This window comes from Enoplosus armatus, chromosome 10 (assembly GCF_043641665.1).
Source record: "Enoplosus armatus isolate fEnoArm2 chromosome 10, fEnoArm2.hap1, whole genome shotgun sequence".
NCBI lineage: Eukaryota > Metazoa > Chordata > Actinopteri > Centrarchiformes > Enoplosidae > Enoplosus > Enoplosus armatus.
Genome location: NC_092189.1, coordinates 4,998,559 through 5,015,259, shown reverse-complemented (window position 1 = coordinate 5,015,259; position 16,701 = coordinate 4,998,559). Strand labels below are relative to the sequence as shown.

Below are 16,701 nucleotides of genomic sequence, written 5' to 3'. Positions count from 1 at the left end.
TGCAGCGTACCTCTCATCGTGTAACTTGGTTTTTACTTGTGTCTTTGTTTGAAAATAAAAGTTGCAATGATTGACACACCCACTCCAATTAAAGAGCCAAGTCTTTGTTTCTCATAATTCTTAGACAACAAACTTTGTCTTTGCCTGAGTATTCCGTTTACACACAAATAGCAGTCATTCAGAATATGTGTGTGTAATGAAATGAGAAGGAAAAGCAACGGGAAAGAATACGATTGAATCTGGCTGTAATCTCTTGTCAGGTGTAAATATAGACATATAGATAAGATATAGATAATGCCCTCATCAAACGCGCAGTTCTTAGATATCTCAGTGGAAACAGAGTGTTCGTCAATGGCAAGGCAGGTCTGTTCCAGCCGGCCAGTGTTGTCGTTGTTGTGTTAATTGAAAATCACTGTCACAGTGGCGATCAAATGGTCAGCTATAATGTCAGCGGAAACACCCAGTCCAGGGTCACTTCAGTTCGTACACAGAGCCAGTCTCACTCAGCCAGTGTCTATTTTGCTGCTGTGTTTCTTGTGGAAGTCCCGATGTCGTCTCATGTCCAAAAAAAAACGACATAACACAGTGAAGCTCCAGCAACCTCTCTGACAGCAAACGAGACCGCCTCGTAGCTTTAAACGTCCACTTCAAACAGCCACTACTTCAAGTTTTAAGCTGATTCTGCAGTACCCTTCAGCTCTGCAGACATCTATAGAAAGCTGCAGAGCGTTTTAGCATCTTTCAGCTCATTGTTTTTGAGTCTTTCAGCTCAGCCTACTGTTTTGCATCACTCTCACCGTTCTCATCAGAGTCGTTTCCAGCAGCAGGAGGCAGCTGTTCTCACTGTAAAAGTCAGGAAAAACTAAAATCCCAATGCTATCTGATCAGCACCAAAAGTGGAGCATTTGGCGGCTAAAGAGCAAGTTCCTGAAGGAGTCGGTGGAGACCAAAGCAGAGCTAAGCGAGCAGAGCAGGCCAGAAATGTGACTCCATAAGTCCTCATTTTATTAGTCTTTAAAAGTTACTGTCAAACCGATTGAAGTGGACATTAATACCCCCCTCCTCCCCTTGTCTCTTCACCTCTGTGTGTCTGATTCCTGCCAAGTTGGTTGGTTATATAACCTGTAAATGAGAAGGTCAGCACCCAGCAGTCATTGCTATGGATACTTGGCACGGACACACACACATCGTACATCTTGGCTGGTCCAGTTTGGAGCCGCATGTGTGTGTGTGTGTGTGTGTGTGTGTGCGCGCGTGCATGTGTCAGAAGTAGGGCAGCAGCTGCGTTACCTAACTCACCCAGAAAAGACATCTGGGGAGTTTAAGCAGCCCTCACGCTGATTGCAGCTTCCTGTACACACACGTGCACACACACACACACACACACACACACAGACCATCAATCATACACATGCAAACATTTGCTCATGTTGTACACACACTGATGCACTGCAAGCACATACAAACATTTGGCTCAAATTCTTGCCACACACGAGGAGAAAGTCACACACACACACACACACACACACACACACACGTGCACTTGTGTGTACATGCCAAGGCTGCACAGTGAGCGCTCAAGACACTCTGTTTATTGATGGGGAATTCATTCAAAGTACTTCAAATCATCAGTTTAAAGGGACTTAAAGGGGTACTACACTGATTTTACATGGCATTTATTTGGAGGGTCTAATAAGATATGGCATTGAGGTGCATTATGGGAAATGGAGGATCCAGCTTTTCATTTGGAGCTTGACCCATACAGGGTGTTAAAAGTCAGGAGATCTCTGCCTCTACTGCTTCAAACTGAAACGGAGAGGTGTCCTTACACTTCCAGGGATTCAATTCTGGTTGGCAAATAATGAATCCTTTATTTATTTATTTGCAAAGAAATATACAATACACTCTAAATATATTCTTTGGGCATAGAAAATAGACACTCCAGACACTCGTGTGGGTTAAAACATGTAAAATGCTTTACTTGGAGACATGCGAGTCAACCATGCTGATGTTTTCATCCGAGTGTTCTACACAAAGATGCATTAAAGGTATTTTAACTTTCAAATCCAAATGGCTGCATTTACAGTTGTTGCCTCTCAGTCACACACACACACACACACACACACACACTCGCACACACACCAATGGCAGCGAGCTACCACGCAGGGTGCTAGCCTGTCCATCGGGAGCAAATTGGGGTTCAGAGTCTTAGATGCCCTGTTTTAAGCTGTAAGAAAAATACATTTCCTTCATAATTAAAGAAACTGTGTATGAACAAACAAACAGACAGACAACAAAAAAAAGCCAGAAAAAGTGATTTCATTTAGTTCTTTACTTCACATTTTATGTACAAGTCCCAAAAGGCAATACAAAATAAAACAAATGCATAAAACATACAGTTAATGTGAGATAGATAGATTTAATTGACACAAAGAAAACTTTCAGCCGTGAAACTTGCTTTCCTTTAGCGATGCTTTGCATCCTGCAGCAAATCCATCTCCGAGTGGCTACTTAGCGATATATTCATTCCTGTTTCATTTACAATGGAAAATGTTTCATAATCCGCGACACAAAGATGCACTGAAAAGTATTAAAAATCACATGGAAGTCAACGTGATGATTCCTGAACAGACGGCCTTTTGGAGATAACAGGTTTCTGTAGGATGCTGACACATAATCTGTAGTTATTTATTCAAAAATATCAAAAGAGAAAATTTAAAATATTATTTACATTGACAACCTGGAACATGTCGGACACACTCGGCACTCGCTAACACAACACACATCGTTAGTTTAGTGTCTGCGGATCATGTTACAAGAAATACAGATTTGTCTCAAGAACCTGATAGACGGCAGATTGAGGAACCGTGGATCAGCAAGTTTATCTCCAGCTTCACTTGGGTGTTACGGTCTGGTCACAACATTTTCCACATTCCTCAAAATCTGAGCATGTATCACAGCCTTAAAACATGCACACACAAACGCACGCACACACACACACACACACACACACACACACACACACACACACACACACACACACACACACACACACACACACACACACACACACACACACACACACACACACACACACTGAGACTGACGAAGGACGAAGGCTTTACTTTGTCTCTTTATCCTCACTTTTAACCAACGTTATGTATCCTCTTTATAAAATAATGTCTCTTTCTTTCCGTCCCTGAAATGTTTAGTGAAATCAAATGGAATCATCTGAGTTACTGTAGATCAAAATAAAAAACAAGAAAGAAAAAAAAGAATTGTTTTTAACTGCTATGAGACTACTCTCATTCAGGCACCTTATAACACACTAAGACTGTTGGGATCGTCAATATGGATCCACTTGAAGTAAGACGATTAACTTTTGGGGTCCTACCCGGTCATTTAGAAAACATGAAGGTACAACATAAGGACGTATAGAAAGGAGGAGTTAATCTGAGCCTGTCTTCAGCTGTGATCGGAGGGTTTGTACCAATCCAAAGCCTTAAACCAGGATAGAAACCAGGAAGTAAGAAAGCAAGAGAAAACAACGACTCTTTGTGTGCAAATGCATTCTGGTCCATCTAGACTCTCAGCCCACTTCAGCCCCCTTTCAGATCGGACCCAGTTGGGCCCGTGTACTAGACCTTACTGAAACCTGTGCCCGTCACTGGACAATCTGGGGCATCTCGCTCCAGGCCTTGGCCTTCTTCTTGGCCAGGGCCATCCAGGGCGGCTCGTCCTGAGGCAACGCTGGGGGAGGCAGGCCTCGCTGGGAGGACGGGGTCTGGCTGGAAAGCCCCGGAGCTCTTGAACCAGACTTTTCCGGGGCAGTCCTCGATGAAAAGGGAGGGGAGGTAAGTGTTGTGCTCTGCGGCTGGGGTGTCTTGGATGAGGTGGCGGTTTTGGAGAGAGACGGCGGGCTTGTGCAAGAGGGAGACTTTTGGGGAACAGGAACCGGAGTGGGTGGTGACAGGGATCTCTGGGGCGGGTTAGGTTGGGGCGGGTGTTTCGCGGTGGCAGGGGGGACCTGGGGTTTCGGAGGGACAGGGCAGGGGAGCGACTGGGATTTAGGAGGTTGAGATGGCACTGGAGTTGGAGGAGAGAGAGCCCTCCTGGCCTCCTTTTCTACAGACGCCGAAGGCTTTCTGACCTCCAGCGGACTCACTGGAAGACAAATGTAGAAACACAAACACGCGTCAGACATACACAACACTTTCCGAAGGAAGTGTGTGTGACTGCTGTGTGTGTTGATGCAGATCGACATGATTTTTGATGACTTTATAATCATATAAAGAGGTAATCCATGTTAATGAATTTACAATGGAATTGAATGGAGGCTTTAAAACACTTTAATGTATTACGTCATGAAACTCATGTACTGTGTATAGGAAATGAGTTACACTAAAAGGGGATTGAATGGGCTCCTATAGGCTTTCCAGCATTATATAACTAATAATAGTTAATTAACTGTACATGTTACCATAATGAGCTAATCCACAGTGTGCAATACTGAGCATTTTAAAATATGACTGGAGTCCGTACTGTATACAGTGGTTGATACATAAACACAATGGATGTCTATGGGATTGTTTTTAAAACAGTTAACAGAACGAAAAATCTTAGGAATAATGAACAATATGACGTATTAATCATCTTAGCATTAGAACTGTGGGAGCAGGTGAATATCAAAGGAGAAAAAAAATGGATGCAGATGTGTGCAAATGTAATAAATATGCAGGCAACTGCATTAAATGATGCATGTCACAACATATGAACACTATTAGAAGCATAATCGGCTTTTGACAAGTGAGCAAAAGAGGCACAGAAGAATAATAAGAAGACGTTCTGTTGTTCACACTAATTACACACCAGAGTGAAGAACTGTCATATTATGTAAAACAGAACAATTCACTGGTGCAGTGATCTATTTTATAGAACAGGTGGTTTGTTTTCCCTCTTTATACTCTATTCTGGACCAGCACTGTTTTCCTATTCTGAGATATGTAATTTATGTCTGTGCCAATTTGCTTTATCACCTTCCTCCGCTATTAAGAAAGAAAATCTCATAATTGCATTTCTGATAAATTGTTTCCTTGATCAGTCATGTCTGTGTGAGCCAGCTGTCATGTGCAGTACCTCGGAGGACACACGGTGTGGCTGTTGCAGCGTGAGGTGAACTGAATTTTTGTTGGGTCAGCTGCAGTAGCAGCGTCTGTCCAGACGAGGGCAGCATCGCACCAGTCTCGAGCTTTACTTACGTGCAACAAGTCGAGGTGCAGATCAAAAAAAGTGGGAGGGTGGCGTTCAGTGTACTCAAAGCACACCTAAGGTCGTGACAGTGATTCAGCATGTTGAGCAGAATACACACTCTCATATTTCAATGAGACTCAACTCAGTGAAGCCTGTTGAAAAGCTCCCATGCTGCAGCTGATGTAAATGAATTTTGGCAGTACAAAATGTTTTTGCAATTTCAAATGACTGTGTGTGTGTGTGTGTGTGTGTGTGTGTGTGTGTGTGTGTGTGTGTGTGTGTGTGTGTGTGTGTGTTCTGACCTTTGCCGGTGGACTCAGCTGTGTTGTTGCTGTGCTCCCGGCTTGCAGCTGAGCTGACATACACTGGCAGTGAACTCTTCCTCTCTTGTTCCTCCTGACGACAGAGAGCAGCGCAGTCAGTTATACAGATCATGTGGCTGGAAATGATGTGCTGTAAACACAACGAATCTGAACCATGTACTTTTGGACCCCCCCCCCCCCCCCCCATCATGTCAGCTATGTCAGTTTCTGCCTCTGTTCATGTGTATCCCTGCTATCAAACTCTAATCTAGGCTGCAATGCAGTCATGTCCCTCCGGTTTGACTGTGACAGAATAATGTTGAACTCAACGTATAACCAGCGACTTTCTTGGTTTGTCGTGACGATCATACCGACATGTGACTCTTATGCCAAGTTAGAGACCAATGCAAATAAAATGCAATGCAATTATTGTTGTTGGTGAAACAAAAAAACTCAATATTATGTCATTTGATTTCATTCTTCAGTGTCTTTGCGTCCACACAATACACATACGTGACCACACACACACACACACACACAGATTACCTTCTTGACTGTTATCTCCTCTAGTGAGTTTTCTTTATAGATCTTCTGTTTCTGTTTGGCCACAGAGATCCAGCTGGGAGAGTCAGATCCAGAAGAAACACCACGAACTGCAGCTGGGTCTGGATCAATAACACAGCAGATACACGGTTACACCACAGAAGCAACCAGGGGCCATTTCCTCTTTTAGTTTCTTTTAAGTCTGATTCGACCCGAGTGTTGGACAATTACACACGAGCACCTTAAGTATATTGCGTAAGAAAGCTGTAAGCTTTGTGCACTTGGTATGAAGTCAGTATGTAAGACTGTGGTGTGTGTTTATGTGTGTGTACACACCTGAGATGCGCTTGTTTTTTCCTCCACTGTCCCCATGTACATCTGGTTTCTTAGGGAGGGCAGGCTTGTTGCTGACTGGCTGACTTATGGAGGGCTTTACACTGATTGGCTGCGGAGAGTCAACTTTACAGCTGGCTGGCTGAGCTGGCGGCTCGATGGGAGGCTGAATAAGAGAAAATCGGATAATAAAGACAAAACTCAACACTAAGAGTCCCCTAGACCTGCGTTGACTGATGTATAGCCATGTGGGTGCAGCAGAAACAAGCTGTGAACACTGACACATTGGACAATGTCAAGTCTTCTTTTAGCTTTGTTTGTGTTTTCAAACTTTTTCGCTTTAGTTTTGGGCCCTAAAACCAAAACCATGCGCTTAAAGATGCTAAAACGCTCTGTAGCGTAGGGAAACTGTGGCGGTCTTGGCGGGTTCGTCACCACGAGCGCCACCTTTCACATACAAGTAGTCATTTGATCTTTAAACGTTGGTCACGGCTGATTTAATGCCCTTAAATACCTTAGATGGGTGAATTAAGCCAAGTTTCTAAGTTTGTTCCAAAGGTAAAAGAGCTTCAAATTCCTGCAGAAAACCTCAGAAGTGAACATCCCTCAAAGCTTTTAAGGAGTTATAGTTTTGCTACCATTGCACCAAGCACCATCGAACATGAAGCAGTCCCTAAACAGCACTCGGTAACAGTAACAACGAAGTCGGGGGTCACCTCTGCGTTGTCCTCCTCCGAGCTGAAGCGGTGCAGGACTGACGTCTTCCTCAGCCGAACTCCAAATGGATTGTCGGGGTTTCCCTCCACTACGACAGAGCTCTCTGTAGGCGGGCGGGTGGAGAAGTTTGCGGTTTAACTTTATTTTAAGTCCAACAGCAAGTTCACCTCATATGACTTAGATCAGACTCACCTTCTGTGCTCGCAGCAGCTGAGGTCTGAGGTCGAGCGGGGGGTGGAGGCGGTGGTGCATTGCTCTGTGGTTTGGCAGCGGGGGTCCTCACTCTACCAGGGCTCAACACCAGTTCCACCTTGGCCGAACTCGCTGGCTCTGCTTTGACTTCGGGGTCCTTCTTAGCTGCAGCTGTAGCCTCCACACCTCCGGGCCCCGTGGCAGCGGGCGAAGAAGAGGAGACGCAGGCGGGTGGGGAGGATGGAGGAGTCGAACTTTCTTTGGCGTCTTCTACAGAGAGCGACCTCTGCCAGGCGGGGGCGATGGTGAAGCGGACTTTGCTCGGATCTGAACCACTGGACGGCTGGTTGACCGTTTCCTCCACACAGGCAGGAGGTGGAGCCTCTTCTTCTGCTGCTTCCATCGTGTCAGCTGGTTCTTCTTCTGTGGACGCTGTATTCTGCTCTGTGGCTGCTACAGCAGGAGACGGTATCTCACTTCCTTCGGGACACACGGCAGCCGGGGACTGTTGGAAGAAAGATGGGACTTTCTCTGAGCTCGGAGAGAGCAGATTTATGTGGAGAGTGGTTGTGCTGGTCTTGCTGGGTGTGCTGGTTCCACTCTCTGGTGACTGAGTCTCATAACGTGACTCTGGAAGAGACAAAGAAGAAGGCTTGGAAGAAACACGAGCTTGTTCTGTGGCGTCAGTTTGATCTTTTCCCGCTTGCTTTGTGTCTAAAGGGGATGTTTCTTCAGCTTCCTGCTCCAGATGCTGCTCAGTTTCCTCTGCGTGAGGTCGCTGTGCTTCGCCGTCGTCCTCTTGGTCTGACAGTTGTTCCGTGTGGTGGAGCTCTACGCCTTCCTCCGCTCTCTCCTCTCCACAGCTTTGATCGGAAGCTGCTCGGCTCTCACGCGCTGTGCCAAATACCCGATCACCCAGCTCTGGAGGGACTTCATCCTCATCAGCGTGTTGCGGGGCGCACACAGCGTCACCTCCAACCACAACATCTACGCCCTCATCCGCCTCCTGCAGTGGTGCGGCCATTCTAACGTCCGCTGCACCAGGAAACGTCTCCGTCACCACTTCTGCGTCGTCCCTCTCTTCTTCTATCGCTTCCTCTGCCTCCTCTACTCTCTCCTTTGCTTCCTTCACCTCCACATCGTCCTCTTCCCTCTTCTCCCGTGCCTCCTCCTCCACCTCTGGCTCCTTCTCCAACTCTAACGCCTCCTTCTCTCCCTCACTCTCTTCTTCCTCTTCTTCTCGTCCCTCCTCCTCCGCCTGGCTGACGGTGTTTCCTGTGAGCATATCATTTTTCTCCTCAGGTGTGACTTCCTCTGCCTCCTCTTTCTCTCCTTCCTCTTCTTGCTGGAAGATAAAAAGGGAGGGAGGAAAATAAGAAAAGCAGACATGTGACATTTTCCCAATTGAACCTCCAGGAAGCACCACAAAAATTCTCTCGTAGAGTACGAACAAAATTCCTGAAAGCTCCAGACCTGTCCAGACTGTCATGTACACACACAGCTCACCACATCAATTTACAGTATATGTCGGCGTTTACACTTGTTTTATGTAATTAAAAGCATAAATATGACACAGACATCAACTAAAATAAAAAGCACCAAAGAAAACTTGTTTTTCGATTTGACTATTTTGTCACCATGGCAACTTCTACAGTTCAGCAGTTGGTTATGGTAGTTTGTTTGGCCGCATCAGGATCTTAATGGAAACTGCTGCCCTTGACGGCCTCCCATTCTAGTCACGGACCACTTTGTTTTGTCCCCCGCACCAATATGTTCTCCTTTTTTCAGAGCCCCTAATACAAACTACTGACACGGCTACGTTTGTTTTTGTCTGTCGATTTCCAACAGCGGGACTTGAAGCTCTGCTGTGTGAAAAGAAAATCTTTTGACTCTTGGGATTTTTTTTGTAAATGAAACCTGCCCACAAGTGGAGCAGAACAAATAGCCTCATAGAGGGAGAGGGTTTGGTGAATGCCACGCGGGGCACTCGAATGAACAAGCCTCACAAAAAAAAAAAAGAGTACGACAGTAAAGACTCTTGCATGAGGCCCCTCGTGTTCTGACCTGAAGTTACTGTAATTACAAATGAATCAAAGATACATACACCATGTTGACTGACTTCTTCCACCATTAATGCTTCTTCCTCCTCCTCAGCTGCTTCTTCTTCCTTATCTTCAACTTTCTCCTCTTCTTCAACATTTAGGAAAGATGGAGTACTCGTGCCCAAAGTGGCAACCTCTTCCTCTTCCTCTTCCTCTTCCTCTTCCTCGGTGGTCTGATCTGACAGGAGCGAGGCAGCGGGAGTAGCCTGATAACCGACAGGCTCGTCCACCTCTGCCTCCTCTTCCTTCACCTCCTCTCCTTCTTCTATTTCCACATCTTCTCTCTCCCCTCCCTTCGCCTCCTCCTCCACCTCCAGGACAACACCCTCGGTCTCCACGCCCAGCGAGCAGGGCGCGAGGGGAGTCTTCAAGGAGCTCAGCACCTCCTGTAAGAAGGAGCTCTCCTCCTCCCTGTTTTCCTGGACTCCATCCTCTTCACTTTCATCCCTGTTCTCCTCGGCTCCATAGGCAAGGCCCGGAGGGTCCAGCAAATACTCTCTCGGATCAGCAGGGGGCTCTGGCGTGGCTCTAGAAGCAGATATCAAGGGGTCAGATTGATGGAAGGAGAAAACAAAAAAAAAAAAACAAGTCAGACTGGGAAGAAGAGAAAACAAGGAGGAAATGACGTCTAATCACCCGGGACTGTCCAGAGAGGAGGCTCTGGAGCTGGGCTTGGAGGAGGGCAGGGGCTGGGCGTCTGGGGCTTCCTCCTCTGAGAGACGCAGCTCAGGAGGAGCGTCCAGGCAGCGAGACACATCCTGTTCTGCCTCAGACTCATCATCCTCTCCCTCCTCCCTCTGCTCCTTATCTCTCAGCAGGGACCGTCTGGAATGCTGTGGTTGATCCTCCTCCTCCTCCTCCTCCTCCTCAACTTCTTCTTCTTCTTCTTCTTCTTCCCTCTCCACTTTTGGTTTCAGCTCATCGCCACTTACAACTGGATCACAGACAGAAAACCTGATATGATACAGTGGCAGCAAATATATGGAAGTCTTTGGCTGCCAAATGTGAAAATTAAAATGAAACAAATCACAGTTCCATTATCAATTTGTGTGCATGATGTATTTTTGAAAATGCAAAATTTGCCAAATAAATAAATAAATAAATAAATAAATAAATAACACTCCTAAATATATTGCTGTCATAGTGATAATGACACTTGAATGTAAAATGGACTTTTCTAATTCAAATTGGTGGAGAAACAGAATATTGAAAATTGAATTACAAACTTTTGAATTTCTATCATGTCCTGATTTTATCAGCTAAAATCATGGCACAGCTAAAGCAATTGCATTTTCAAGCTCAGGTTGCAAATTGTCTGCAAATTTAAAACACATTTCAGAATACATGTCTTTGTCATTATAGCAGTGTTATGCTTAGGAGCCTGCGCCAGTTATTTGCCGATGGAGTTTTTATTTGAATTCATAATTATTATTTTAATAATAAATCCGTGAGGAATTTTTAAACCTGACAATGAAAATTGGATACAAGTATGTTTTATTCTAATTTTGTCTCACATTGTGCAAACGCAAATGGAATATGGAAATTCAGTTGAATTTAATATTGGGCAAAAGTAAAAAAAAGAAAAGAAAAATAATCGAGCAGAAAAAACTGTGTGCTGACCTTCTGTTGTCTTCAGATGTTCTCGCTCCTCCAAAGCTTCTGTTAGGGAGGTGTTCAGTGTCTCCTCCACCACAGAGTCTCCCTCTGCTTTCACCTCCAGCCTCTGCATGGACAGAAGACATCAGACACCATCATTCTCAGCTACCACCCTGATGATCGTGGTGACGTAGTGATCCAGTTAGACAGTCCTTTAAAGCCACTGAATCGACAGGCCTCTGTCCTGCTGAGGTGCCACCGAGTGGAGCAGTGCTTCTATGGCTGACCCTATCGTCTGACATTTGGGTCGGGCAAAAGGTCGTTACCACATTATTTATTACTAGCTTGTTATGATTGGCTGAACTGGATCTGTCAGTGTCAACGCTTCAGTTAACCAAACTCTAGAACAATAGAAACAATAACCAAAACTATGAAATTGTTGTAATAAACCAGAAGGATCATTTTGAAGCATGATTATTTGGTGTATTAGAATGTGTTTGAATGTCTCACACTGACGGGTTTCCTCCTGTTGCAGGCTTTGTATCTCAGGCCCAGCTTGTGTTTGGCAGCAGAGTTATCCAGACAGCCGAAGGGACTGGCTGGCTGGCTGAAGTCCCCCGGAACCACCAGGGGGCTCACCGCCCTGCTGGAGGCAGCACAGGACAGCTGGGAGGAGAAGGAGACAGATTTCACTAAAACGCTTCACAAAGAACTCACCAGCGGAGGAAATACACCGGAGACACCTCTGCAGGAGCACCATCAACGAAAGCGGGGCTTCGTCCACCCATGGCCTGGGAAGACTGTACCCACGGGCCGCTGTCTCCGCAACAAAGTCTGTCACAGATTTGAGTCGTCGCTCTTACTCTTGTCCCTGGCTTTGAGAAGGTAAACATCCCGACATTTGGAGAGGGAGGGTGCAGGGAATGTCGATTACGATAAAGGGTAAAGATGGTGTAAAAGATGTAGGCAGCAGATAAAGACACTAGAGGAAATAGAGGAAGACCAGCAAAGAGAGGGAGCGAGAGAAAAGGGTGTCCAGCTGTATAAATATTAGCTGCCCTTATCTGCAGGACCAACACTTACTCTGTCATCACTGCACAAGTCTCCCTCTCTCTCCTCCCACAAATACACATTTTGACTCATTGTAACATTAAATCCCAGAGAGGTTTTTTACCTTTTTTTCTCGTCTATTAATCCACCAGAAAGCCTAAAAGAGTCCAAATGATTCACAGCTTGACATCGCAACACAAGCTTGAGCTAGCTAAAGGAGGACCCTGACAGCTTTAGGTGACATCCTTCTGTGTTTCAGAGCTATATTCTACCAAATAAACTGTCCACAGTGAGGTCTGTGACTTGACTTACAGATGCCTAGCAGTGGTGATGCTTTGTGCGCCACTCTTCATGCTCAAATCAGCTCCACTGTTATTAGGTTTGTGGCAGGAGTTTAAGAGATGGATTTCTCTATCAGCAAATGAAACCAAAACTATTTGCGTGGCTACATACCACTAGGGGTCATTCGGAAAATACGGTATGATTTTTGGGTGAACTGGCCCTTTAAGACTCACATTATTGTCTGGTTTTGAGGAAAAACTCCTACTCCTACTACCTAGACTGAGAGACTGTGTGACATTTAGAGGAATATGATCGCAGTTCTTCTTTGTTGACATCTAAGAATCTTGTTTGTGGAGTTTTTAGGTTTGTGTGAGTGAGTGAGAGAGAAAGAGGCAGGTTGAGGCAGAATTTAAACGCTATAACTACAAGCAGACGCACTGACTGCCAGAGAAACCATTGGAATGCACTCTGAACACACTCGTACACACACACACACACACACACACACACACACACACACACACACACACACACTCAGTGGGTCAGAGGAATAACACAAAATATAATACATACAGTGTTATGGCCAGAAAAAAGAGAGAGAAGGTCAGAAAAAGACAAGGAAAGACAGAAAGTGACACACAGAGGAAGAAGAGGTCAAGTGGCAGACTTCATTTTAAAGTTTGAAGAGCAGCTTGAGGATTGCTTGTGACCACACCCACCAACACACACCCACCAACACACACACACACACACACACACACACACACACACACACACACACCCTGAGGTCCATCTTCAAGCATCACACACAAACCACATGACAGCCATTTACTGTTTACTGTGCGTATGTGTTTGTGAACCTACTGGTTAAATCCTCAGGAGGAAATGATCTAATCTTCTTATCTTATCTGATTTAAGAAGCTTCTAAACCATTCAAATCAAGACAGAAGACAGTTTCAGCCACATGAGAGGAAGTGGAGTTGAACTGATCCTGCTTCTTTCCGTTACTCCTCATCCTCAGGCTCAGACACACATTGGCGTCGACTCCGAATTACATCCCGCCTCCTTAAACCTGCATGACTTGACTTTTTGGCCTCTTGGAGGCAGCACAGCAAGCTGTAATCACAACGCTGACATATCATCACCATATAGACTTGACATGGCAAACGTGTTAGCACACAGTTGCCTGTTTACACATCCAGCAGGCAGGCAAATACAAGAACGTAAGTCTAATATTCACTCTTTATAGCTCAGTTTTTGGTCTCTACCAAACTCCTGAGGGAAACATCTGACTCCTTTTAGCCTCTTTAGCTCAGACAGGTAGACAGGTAGTGTACAGCAGGTTTTCAGAGCCTTTTCCCTGTAAACAGCTGCCTGCTGCGGGCCTATTCTATTTACAGTCCATATGCAGACAGACTGACCCAGACCCAAACACAGAGGGTCATTTTAGGCTGAATATGGACACGCTGCCGAGCTCAAACCTGATAGCGCTGCACTGAAAAGTTTCATTCTCAGAATAAAATCAAAAAAAAAAAAAAAAAAAAAAAACATTCTGTGTCTCCACGGAGTCTGTTTTGAGTTCCCATTGAATGGAAAGTGCCACTGCGACTGCAATTCGTAAGTCACTGCAGTCCTCCTTGACCACATTCCTGTGTGTGGAATGCACTATAAAAAAGGGATATTTTCAGGTTTTTGTGTCTTTGTAGCTGGCCATTTGTGGTCGTTTTCAGTGGGAAAATGACTGGCATGAAAACCCTGCTGAAAAAATTGCTAAAACGGCACTATCATTAAATGCTCATTTGTCATACTTTGCTGACTGTGCTTTTTGCCCACATTACAGCCGGCGAGGCTGAATGGATAGCTGAGGTTTTTATAGGACTTGTCTTATCACGAATTGGCACTTCTTTCTGTCCATCTGAAAAGCACTTATTGCAGTGAATTGTTGGGGAGCGTATGGGGCTGAACCACAGACACTCACAGAAGCAGGTCAGGGGGCTGACAACGCGAGGATACAGAGGGGGAGGGAAAGACGGTAGGAAAGAATGGAAATGAAGACACTAATAAAAGTGGGGAGAGTGGGAAACATTCGAGAAAGAGGGGGCTTACAAACCAAGAGTGGTGCTTCAGTGATTAGATTGGATCACGGGATGTTTTTGCCATCGTAGTCACATGAGGAGAAATGCCACAATCACACAAAGATCCACACTCACACAGCCTGAAGCTTCCTCCTGGCCTTCATAAATCTCATACCGTACCATGAGATGACTTGAATGGCTGAACTCACTCTATGTCAACGCCCTAATGGCGACCTGGCTGCTTCGGCTGCATTAACAACAATCTCGTAGGAGTGCAATGCTAAATTGGTGGAGGTGTTTGTTTACCTGGTCGTCTTCACTGTCTATTCCCTCCAGACTGATCTGGCTGTTCCTCTGAGCCTGGACATGCAGAGATGCAGAGAGACGAAAGAGTAAGAAGAACAGTGTTGGCAGTGCCGTCGGGAGCAAAACAGCATCCAGGTGGACTACACGGGGGGGGGGGGGGGGTGTCATTCACTAATGTGCGTTACCATGGCCGCGTGAGGTGTCGTGTATTCAGGCGGACTGCAGGGCAGGCCGTCATCCTCAGACATGGTTCCAGCATCTTCTGCTCTCTTCACACACGTGATGGACGGAGGAGAGCCCAGTCTGATGGCCTGCTTCAGCTGGAGCTGCAGGGCAAAAATTCAAAAATTTAAAAAAGGCAACTTGCGTTTGTATGAGCGTGTCCTCTATGTAGCTCAAAACCACCTCAACGAGAAACAAAGACCTGGAAACACTTGTAGATAGCACAGCAGGAAGTCAAGGTGGTTTTCCAGGCTTTGTGCTTTATAAAAAGGTAACAGAGGTGAGTTTGCATTTTTTTTTTTTTTTTACAGTCACAGAATGACTCGTGAGGACAGTCAGCGGGCACTCAAGAGAGAAAGTGTTTATTTTGGGCCTTCTATGTGTGTGTGTGTGTGTGTGTGGTAGGTATCACAGAAACTCAAACTAACTGACTTGCTATCTGCCAGTTACGTCACTCAAGGACTCATTTACTCAGCTGCAGAGCAAACACGGGACAATGTAGCTTTTCTTTAGCCGGGCTGGACGCTGGCACACGCCCAGTCCTTGACATCGACCGCTGACAGTTTTCACTGTTTTCAACCTTTCAATCTTACAGTTACAGTAAGTCGAACACACCGAGAAACAGAGAGGAGCTCCAGCTAACATAAGGACACAGGAGCAGCGTATCTAACCGTGTTGGGAAGCTCAACTTGAGAGTAAATGACATTCAGTTTATCGCTAATTTTGAGCTTAAATGAGGGTATTACAGTTCAAAATGTTGTGTTTCAGACGTCTGCCTTCATATTATCTGTTGTGAGGTAACTGCACATGAATGCGACGTGATTCAAGATGAAATGCTAATAATGTGGCATAGTTGTGACCACCAAAACTGTCAAATTCATTTGCTTGGTGAATATCTTGACAGGATATGCTAGTAAAGCCATAAGCGTGTCAAATACAGGTAGCTGCCACTGAGGATGCCATTACATGTGGTGGATTTTTAAAAGGCTTTTCCTTTTTGGAGAGTCAGCATTCTTAAATGTGACTTTTTAAATGATAAAAAGAAATCTCCACCCTAATGGCAACCTGGCACCATGGAGAGGGCCCTGACGTAGCATTTACACCATTTTGTACAGAGATAAAAAAAAAAAAATTAAATAAAGATGTTTTGTGGAAAGTCAAACCTTTCTTCAAGCGGTGGGGTTTGTCATCTACATCTACATCTACAAACTAACACCAACATTATCTTAAGTGAGTGACGTTAAAAGGCACTCGACAGTGTCTGTCTCTGCACCCTGTTCGTACCGTATTGATCCTTACATGGTGTGTTTATATTTGGCTCCGGAACAACCTCACTCTGCTCATCACACAGGCGGCCCAGCTCAGAGCCAGGATTAAGGTCAGGAAATCTCCATCAGATTTGTTTTCCACGGTAAATTCAGTTTATGCAAATCAGAGTATTTACTTCACTCTCACGCTCTTATTCCTGTCTAATCTACATACTCGCAGTGCAGTGTTGTTTGTGAAGCTGTTCCACAAATGCACTGATTACCGTTGCCCGTCTTTCCGTCTGTTGGCCTCTTGTACACACCGTGCGATTGCCGTCACATCTGCAAACAGACCCCAAAATAAACACTTCTCGCAGCATTTTAGCTACGGGAGAAAGTTTTCCTTTTTAGCAAATCCCCTTAAGACGTTGTTTAATTCTCGCTCCCCTGAAGGTAGCTTAGCGGAGCAGTTTAACTGGAGGTC

At 45.3% G+C, this 16,701-nt stretch overlaps 1 protein-coding gene across 1 annotated transcript in view; it reads right to left on the bottom strand.

Annotated features, from left to right (window-relative positions):
• Positions 1 to 2,312: 2,312 nt before the first annotated feature.
• Positions 2,313 to 16,701, bottom strand: part of LOC139291410 (CRACD-like protein) — a 41,309-nt gene continuing 26,920 nt past the window's right edge. Inside the window, exons 5-16 of the mRNA XM_070913428.1 lie at positions 14,934 to 15,074; positions 14,749 to 14,802; positions 11,546 to 11,701; positions 11,060 to 11,162; positions 10,076 to 10,373; positions 9,442 to 9,967; positions 7,338 to 8,682; positions 7,145 to 7,248; positions 6,432 to 6,594; positions 6,099 to 6,217; positions 5,553 to 5,646; positions 2,313 to 4,164 (exon numbers count right to left, since the gene is read on the bottom strand). Of these exons, the coding sequence (XP_070769529.1) occupies positions 3,665 to 4,164; positions 5,553 to 5,646; positions 6,099 to 6,217; positions 6,432 to 6,594; positions 7,145 to 7,248; positions 7,338 to 8,682; positions 9,442 to 9,967; positions 10,076 to 10,373; positions 11,060 to 11,162; positions 11,546 to 11,701; positions 14,749 to 14,802; positions 14,934 to 15,074 (3,603 nt within the window). The 3' untranslated portion in view covers positions 2,313 to 3,664. The remainder of the gene's footprint in view (positions 4,165 to 5,552; positions 5,647 to 6,098; positions 6,218 to 6,431; positions 6,595 to 7,144; positions 7,249 to 7,337; positions 8,683 to 9,441; positions 9,968 to 10,075; positions 10,374 to 11,059; positions 11,163 to 11,545; positions 11,702 to 14,748; positions 14,803 to 14,933; positions 15,075 to 16,701) is intronic.